The sequence below is a fragment of the Peromyscus californicus genome, unplaced genomic scaffold, assembly GCF_007827085.1.
Source record: "Peromyscus californicus insignis strain IS unplaced genomic scaffold, ASM782708v3 Scaffold_20__1_contigs__length_68692818, whole genome shotgun sequence".
NCBI classification, from domain to species: Eukaryota; Metazoa; Chordata; class Mammalia; order Rodentia; family Cricetidae; genus Peromyscus; species Peromyscus californicus.
The window spans coordinates 44,420,523-44,429,470 of NW_026294503.1; the positions used below are offsets into that span (position 1 = coordinate 44,420,523).

Sequence of the window (8,948 nt, forward strand, 5' to 3'; positions counted from 1 at the left end):
AGTGCCATTGGAAGGTTATGAACTCATTTGCCTCAGTGAACATATTCACGGCTGTATCTATTTTAGCTGCACACACATAGACCCAGCTGATGCTAGTCTTTTTCTAATCCAGGGTTGTCTTCCCAATTGGCCTACACCAGGAAAAAGTAAATTCTTTAATACTGAGCTTCAGAGCAGCTATAGGCATATATGAGAAGACAAGACCAAACTAAGGAGGGGACAGACAAAAACAAACAAATGGCAGAGGAACTGTATGTGTGTTAGGGGTGCATGCCATGGTGTATATTTCTACCATGTGGGTTCTAAGAATAGAATTCAGGGGGCTGGAGAGATGGCTCAGAGGTTAAGAGCACTGACTTCTCTTCCAAAGGACCCAGGTTCAATTCCCAGCACCCATATGGCAGCTCACAATCGTCTGTAACTCCAGTTCCAGGAGATCCGAAACCCTCACACAAACATACATGCAGGCAAAACACCAACGCACATAAAATAAAAATAAATGTAAAAAAAAAAAAGAATGGAATTCAGGGCCAGACTATATTCTAGGCATATTAATGCTTACCTCAGTCTTCCAGAAACTAATTGCTGTGGCTTTGGGATTGAAGTAATAAGCAGGTCACATGGGGAGAATAATATATTGTGGTCTATCTACAGGAACTTAAAGTTCCTACTGTAGTTACTAATGAGAAAGGCTACAAAGACAACTCTGCTAAACTAAAACAGCAAAGAATAAACTTGGCTTACAATAAGTTTGTTGGCTGCTTCTTTAATCTTGTCCACTTTGGCTTCTGAGAGCCCTTTGACATTGCAGAGGGCTCTTCTGGTCGTCATTTGTATCCCTTTGACGGTACAGATTCCTACAGACTTCAGTTTCTTAATATCGGCCATATTCTGAAATAAAAGAATGGGAGTAGCAGATTGATAAAATGCCAGCCTGAAAGGCTCCTCTACTATGTCATGAGCTTCGTGTCCATCTCCTTCCATCAGGATGCTAATTTTATACAAGCAACCAGGTGGAACCCACCCACTACCTAGCCAAATGTTCTGGAAATACCAGAGTAGAACATACCCAGTAGGTTGCCAAATGTTCTGGCTGTGCCCTGATTTTCCCAAGAATGTTAGTGAGACCATGGCAATGTAGCAAGAAATTAAAAAGAAAAGTCTGTTGGTGGAAAAGCTAACAAATTTATCACACATTCACCCCCTCAGTTCAGCTCCTTCCTTCTACAGAACTTCATAACCAATATGTTCTCTACAGTTTTCAAAGTTTTTTTTTTTTCCCTTCTGCTCCCGAAGAACACAAATAACTACATCACCTAAAGACTGGGATTTTCCCCTGCTTCTATTTCTGAAATCAATGGAAAGAGATTAATATGAAGACTTCAAAAGACAACCTCAGCAAACTTTTAACACCAATGATTGCTGTTGACATTCACATATTTTGATAATCTACATTTCTGCCACCATGATTTACCCTGGTCATTGGACAAATAGAATTTTCTGTAAATAAAGCATTATCTATCTAATGTTAAATCTAGAGAGACAAGAGATGGTGCTGGTTATTTAGAGATGCTCCAAACACTTCCAGCTGAACCAGTGGTTTTTAATCACTGGAAATTCTCAACAGTGTCCAGACATTTTTGGTCGTCACAGGTAGAAGAGTACTACTGGCATTAGATGCATGAGTAGAGGTCAGGTGTGTGAATTCAGTTGGTGATGACTACAGATATATGTGAGTTGTAATTCCATGATTGCCCAGAGTAATACTAGTTGGTTGTTTTTGTGTTTTTTTCCTGTATAATTTCCAAGCATACTATAAATAGACCAAACCAACGTAGTGGTATGTGAAGTTTTATTATTACCTGGCTCTGGAGTGTGTCTCTTTGATATTAGCTTAAGATCAACCAGACTCATTCCAGCTTTGATGAAGTCACTTTTTATCTTCGCCAGTATATCCTTCTAACTCAACTTGTGGGGCTCTGCTTGGGCTTGTGCCATCCAGGGCCACACTTCTGTGAGTGAGTCCCCTTATTTATATTCTGTACAACTCTGGATTTGACTGCTTCTTTGCTTCAATCTCCTGGCTCCTGGGGGTCAGTTCTCATATACTGGGATTAAATTGTTCTGGAACACCAAGCATGTTGCTAAACAACTTAAGACAGAGAGCTCCCCTTCTCCACACGATAAAGAATTATCCAGGGGGTAGCGCACGCCTTTAATCCCAGCACTCGGAGGCAGAGCCAGGCGGATCTCTGTGAGTTCGAGGCCAGCCTGGTCTACAGATCAAGATCCAGGTCAGGCTCCAAAACTACAGAGAAACCTTGTCTCAAAAAAAACCAAAAACAAACAAACAAAAAGAATTATCCAGGGTTGGTAAGGACAAGGCTGAGAAAATGGAACAGACCATTTAATACAGTACTGAAAAATTACTCACAATTCCATGTTTTTGTAACAGGTCAATGTCTTGAAACAAAGATTCCTAAATGAAATGAAACAGAAAGAATGGATTTTAACCTTCATATCTAAATAAATATTTCACATTTTTGGGAGTGACTAATGCTGATTCACAGTCATTCCATAATACTTCAGTTCCACTTTTCTAAACACGGAAGTAGAATCAATCACTTTTTAAAACATGTTACATATTTAGAAAACAAACCAACATGGGTGCTGAGAATCAAACCCTGGTCCTTTGGAAGAGCAAAGGACTACTGAACCACCTCTCCAGTTCCCACCTGACCTATTTTATTTACTACAAATCTTGATATCCTTTTTCAGGACCAGTGTGCATAGGTAGCAGGAAGTGGTTATTAAGCTATTTTCATTTGAGGCTGGAGATGTGACCAGTGGAAGAGCATTTGCCTATCAGAAAGAAGTATTGAGTTGGATCTCTTCTATTGAAAAACAAACAACAAAAACTTTCATACCAGTTGCTAAGTAGCTAAACTTAGCACCCTTTGCCAAAGAAATTGTTACACATTTATGTGTATATCTTATTTCTACTTTTAGTTCCTAAAACCAGTAGCTAAAAGCGAAGAAATCTGATTTTTGTGGAAAGACTGAGCATCAACATAACTTTCAACATTCTAACAATACCTCCTCATCTTGGAATCCCGATTCTTCCTGCACAACTTGATCCTCTTTCATGTTGAAAGGGAAGCAGCAGAAAAATAATCAATTCTGGAAAAATAAGAAATATTATTTAAGAAGTAGTTTTCCTTCTAATTTGCTTTCTATTGTGATAAAAACAAAAGCAACTTGGTGAGTTTACACACCCCAGTCACAGTCTATCACTGAGGGAAACCAAAGGAGGAACTCAAGGCAGGAGCCTGGGGCAGGATCTGAAACACAGGCTGCAGAAGAATGCTGCTTACTAGCTTGTTCTCCATGGCTTCCTCAGTCTGCTTTCTTTTTCGAGACAGGGTTTCTCTGTGTAGCTCTGGCTGTCCTGGAACTCACTTTGTAGACCAGGCTGGCCTTGAACTCAGAGAAATCTGCCTGCCTCTGCCTCCCGAGTGCTGGGACTAAAGGTGTGCGCCAGCACTGCCTAGCTCAGCCTGTTTTCTTATATAACTCAGGACCACCTGCCTAAGTGGTATGCCCACAGTAAGCTAGGCCTTTCCACATCAACCATGAATCAAGAAAATGTTCCACAGACTGGTCTACAGGCCAGTCTGATAATGGCAATTCCTTGGGGGTTCCCTCTTCCCAGAGGACTTTAGCTTATGTCAGGGTGACAAAGAAACCCATCACAGTAGTCATAGTTTGTACAGTAAAAATTCCCTTGCATAGAAGCCTCTGGTATAATTTCAAAATCACCAAAGATTAGGAAGAACAAAAACATTTTGCATGCAAAAATGTGGCTGTTCAATTTTTCTGCTGGGCTTGTGGCATTATTTTCTGAATGTAATCATGCTCATCTTTTTTGTTTGTTTTTTGGAGACAATATCTCATGTAGTCCAGGCTGGCCTTAAGCTGTAGCTGAAGATGACCTTGAACTGCTGATCTTTTCTCCACCTCCCAAGTACTAGGATTAGTCATGTGCCACGGCACATAGCATAACTTTTTTTTTAAAATCACTTTCTAATTTCCTATTATGCAGTCATTACAATGAAAATAGCTTTATTGTTCTTTTGAATGTTAGACTTGTTAATTGCAGGCTTATGTTTAACAACACTCTAAGAACCTTGTATCCTTCTTTGCATCTTTCCTAGTCATGTCAAATTTACTGTAACCTTAGGAAAAGGATTTTATTTTTCTCATACCTGATAAATAACTTCTCAGTTGTTGGTTGTGAATTGCTACACAGGTAAATGCAGCTTTGCTTCATAAAACTATATATTCCACAGTACTTACTAGTTTCATAATTTTATAAAAATATAGTAAATACCTGTCTGAGTTAGGGCTTTTATTTCTGCTATGAAACACCATGACCAAAAATGAAGTTGGGAAGGAAACGGATTTGGCTTACACTTCCACATTATAGTTCATCACTGAAGGAAGTCAGGACAGGAACTCAAACAGGGCAGGAACCTGGAGGCAGGAACTGATGCAGAGGCCATGGAGGAGTGCTGCTTACTGACTTGCTCACCATGGCTTGCTCAGCCTGCTTTCTTTTTGTTTGTTTGTTTTGGTTTTTCGAGACAGGGTTTCTCTGTGTCTTCCTGGATCTCGCTCTGTAGACCAGGCTGGCCTCGAACTCACAGAGATCTGCCTGGCTCTGCCTCCCAACAGCCTGCTTTCTTATAGAACCCAGGACCACCAGCTCAGGGATGGTACCACCCATAATGGGCTGGACCCTCCACCATCAATCACAAAGAAAATGCCCTAGAACTGGATCTTGCAGGAGCATTTTCTCAGTTGAGGTTCCCTCCCTTCAGCTGACTCTAGCTGATGTCAAGTTGACATAAAACTAGCCAGAACAACACCCAATGACAAGTCAGGTTTGTTTTTTTAAAACCCAGGAAGCTACAGACATGATGGTGTGTACATTACAATAAAATGAATAACCTTGTTCTTGGTCTATTTTGTTTCCCCATTTAATACCAAATTCAGGTGTTGAGGCCCAGCACAAAGGAAACAAACTACTAAGGCAGCAAAGCGGGGGTGGGTACAAAAGAGGATACTATTTGAGGGGGCTCTTCTGGAATATGGTTCCTTTTTTTCAATTGTGTGGGAGGGTTTTACTTGTAGCCTTGGCTGTCCTGGAAATCCACATGTAGAACAGGCTGGCTTCGAATTTGCAGTGAATTTCCTGCCTCTGCCTCCTGTGTGTGTCTAAGTGTTTCACACAGCCCGTCCAAGCAGGCTTGGAACTCATGACTCTCCTCTCCCACCTCCCTAGCTCTGGGACTACAGACTGTGCACCACCATGCCGGGCACTCAGCTATGTGTATGATTTGCCCAGATTTCAGACTATCCTTTTGGAGGAAAGTAAACCTACCAGCAGGGCGCCTAGCCTAGGTTTCAGGGAGAGGCAGGGGGAGGGGTTTCAGGGGACTGGGGGCGGGGGCGGCAGGGGGAGGGGTTTCAGGGAGAGGCAGGGGGAGGGGTTTCAGGGGACTGGGGGCGGCAGGGGGAGGGGTTTCAGGGGACGGGGGCGGCAGGGGGAGGGGTTTCAGGGGACTGGGGGGGCGGCAGGGGGAGGGGTTTCAGGGGACGGGGGCGGCAGGGGGAGGGGTTTCAGGGGACTGGGGGGGCGGCAGGGGGAGGGGTTTCAGGGGACTGGGGGCGGCAGGGGGAGGGGTTTCAGGGGACTGGGGGCGGCAGGGGGAGGGGTTTCAGGGGCTGGGGGGGCGGCAGGGGGAGGGGTTTCAGGGGACTGGGGGCGGCAGGGGGAGGGGTTTCAGGGGACGGGGGCGGGGGCGGCAGGGGGAGGGGTTTCAGGGGACTGGGGGCGGCAGGGGGAGGGGTTTCAGGGGACTTCGGGGGGCGGCAGGGGGAGGCGAAGGTGGTGGGAAGCCCACGGTCTCTCAGCAGGCGGTTCAGTCAGCGCCCCTGAGCCCGCATTTCCAGGCCCTACTTCCCTCCTGACGTGGGGGCCTTCAAGCCTCAGGTCGGACTGACAGGAGGCAGGGAATGTCTCGCAATGACTACGTGCCTCAGGGCCGGGGTGGAAGGCGACCGTCACCAGGCCAAGTCCAACAGCGACCCACAATTACCACAGAGAGGGCACCGAGAGGAAGCGCTTCCTCAGCGCTTCGAGTTTTCCTCAGATTTTCCCGCGCTGCTTCCTCTTTTCGCCTCTCACCCCCACTCGAACCCGCGGTCTCCCCAAGATTTTCAAGGCGAATCCCTTACGGTTCCCCCTCGGGTAAGCCTTCCCGTCCGGTCCCGGATTCTAACTCGGGCCCAGAACGCCGAGGCCGACGAGCGGGTCGTCGAATCTCTACGAGTTTGGCGCCGGAGGAGGACCGCGAGGGCACGCCCCCAATGTGGGCGGGGCGCAGGCTGTGGGCGGGGCGAGGGCGGGGCGAGCGTAGCACAACGCGGGGGGCGGGGCGAGGGCCCCAGTGAGTGGGCGGGGTGGGACCGAACCGGGCCCTCGGGCCTCTGAGATGATGGAAGGAGATGCTCGCTCTGAGCGAAGCGGTTTGGGCGGGAGACGAGAACCCCAGAGTCCCTTGGGCAGAGGGAGGTGCTGAGTCAAGGAGAGAGCCTAGGCGGCTGACCTGGGCGGGAGATGGCCGCCTCCAACTGTGAGGAGGTCGGGCATGGGGGTCCCTTTCCCCCTGCCCGAGGCTGCTTTCACGCCAAGCTTTCCGTACCTGGCTGCGTCCCTCAGACTTCCCATTCCCCTCTCCTCTCCTGACTCAGCATTTGCCGCCCTCTCCTCTGGGATGGAGAGTCATTTTCTTTGTCCTAACGTGATTCTAAATAGTCTACAGAAACCCAACACATTTCAGTTCCGTTTTAAATAGAAACAGCCAGCCATGATGCCTGCAAGGCCATCTCTCCAGACTGCCTCCTTTTCCCCTAAATGGAAACAGACTGTTGAGAATCATGAAACACTTGAAAGACCATCTGCTGAGGTAGCTTGGAAGTGTCTAGGATGACCTAGCAGTACAGGGTGACCTCTACTTTCTTTTGAACCTTTTTGATGGAATAAATACCAAAACGAATGGCATTTTGAAGGACACTCCTCTCCCGTGGATAGTTTAAAGAGCCAGCAAACGCCGTAGCTTTTCAAAATTCTCTTGTTTTCCAGAATCGTTGCCTGTTCGTCTTCTTGAATGGAAATTGTCCATTTGAGAAGGAACCCGATAATGATGGCAGGTTTTCCTTCTGAATCCACTTAAAATGCAGTAACTTTTGAGCAACTTGTTTGAAGACATCAACAGTATACCGGAGAGCTGCAAAGAGGACAGCGAGACGATTTAGGGAAATCTAACATATGTAGTTTGGTGTAGTGACAGCTGGGAGAGAGAAATGTTCATAATATTTGAAGGTTGTGTGCAGTACACTCGAAGAAAGAAACCGAAATGAGCTTGGTAATGACAAATTCATGAAGTGAGGAGAAAGTCTTCTTAGGATAGCATACCGATGGTTCTATGCAACTTCTTAAATGTTTAAAAAGAGCCACAAACAAGAGAGTGAAAAAGTGCACCTTCCAGTTAAATCGGGGGAAAAAAAGTCTTTCATATTTTATAAAAATTCTGAGTATCGTGAAGGAGCAGTTTCAAGTTGGTAAGGAAATGAGTTAAGCGAATAGTGTTGGAATGACTAGGTAACCATCTGGAAGAAAATAAAATTGGAACCACACTTCACACCTTATACCAAAATAAATTCTAGATGGATCAAACTGAAGACTGTAAGAAAAGCACTAGAAGAAAACATGGGCCATTTACAATTTTATAAGAAAAATGGCTTTTAAATGAATCTAACATTTTACTTCATGTGTATGAGTGTTTTGCCTACATGTATGTACACCATGGGAGTGCCTGATGCCAGTGAAGAAGAGGGTGTTGGATCCCCTGAACTGGAGTTACACATGGTTGTGAGCCACTGTGTGGGCACTGAAAACCAAATCTAGGTCCTCTGCAAGAACAGGGCATAGCACAAAATCAGAAGCCATAGCAGACTGATAAGATTATTTTATTTTGTGTGTGTGTGTGTGTGTGTGTGTGTGTGTGTGTGTTCGCGCGTGCGCGCCCGCATGTAAGTACGTGCACCAGTGTGTGCCAGTGTGTATCAGTGCTGTTGAGGCCAGAAGAGAGCATCAGATCCCTTAGAACTAGAGTTACAGGTAGTTGGGAGGTGCTCTTAAGCACTGAGCCACCTCTCTAGCTCCTGATATTTCATAAGAAAGAAATGGCCAGGTGTGGTGGCACACACCTTTCATCCCAGCACACAGGAGGCAGAAGCTGGTGGATCTCTGTGAGTTCAAGGCCAACCTGGTCTACAGAGTGAGATCCAGGACAGCCAAGGCTACAAAGAGAAATCCTGTCTCAAAAAACCCAAGGGGGAGAGAGAGAGACAGAGAGAGAGAGGAAGAAGAAGAAGAAAGAAGAAGAAGAAGAAGAAGAAGAAGAAGAAGAAGAAGAAGAAGAAGAAGAAGAAGAAGAAGAAGAAATGAAATGAAATGAAATGAAATAGGGAAACAGGCAATGGGATTCAGAGCAGGACCTGCGTTTCCAACCACTGCACTGTACTGCCCCTCTGTGGACAATCACCTTATAGCCAAATAGAGGCTCGTGGTTCCAGTCTGGGGATCTTCACAGCAGGTGTCTGTGAATGTATATTCTTGGAGTTTCAAGAGCACAAATTTGAGAAATACTTTGATAAAGAACTAAAGAAAGAAGGTTCATCACACACACACAACCCCAAATAACCGACCAGGCAGATCTTCCCTTAAACATTTAATGCATTTAGATAGTGGGCATTGATTTCCTATTGTGTGCCAGGCACTGCACTAGATACTTGGTGGGAGAGATTCAAGGACAAGGTAC

General features: G+C 45.6%; 1 protein-coding gene across 2 annotated transcripts in view; it reads right to left on the reverse strand.

Annotated features, from left to right (window-relative positions):
- The window catches only part of Dmc1 (DNA meiotic recombinase 1), a 42,112-nt gene extending 38,928 nt beyond the window's left edge, over window positions 1-3,184 (reverse strand). For both annotated transcript variants that reach the window (XM_052747474.1, XM_052747475.1), the window contains exons 1-3: window positions 3,097-3,184; window positions 2,435-2,479; window positions 745-891 (exon numbers count right to left, since the gene is read on the reverse strand). In XM_052747474.1, coding sequence (XP_052603434.1) covers window positions 745-891; window positions 2,435-2,479; window positions 3,097-3,147 — 243 coding nt within the window. In that variant the 5' untranslated portion in view covers window positions 3,148-3,184. The remainder of the gene's footprint in view (window positions 1-744; window positions 892-2,434; window positions 2,480-3,096) is intronic.
- Window positions 3,185-8,948: the final 5,764 nt, after the last annotated feature.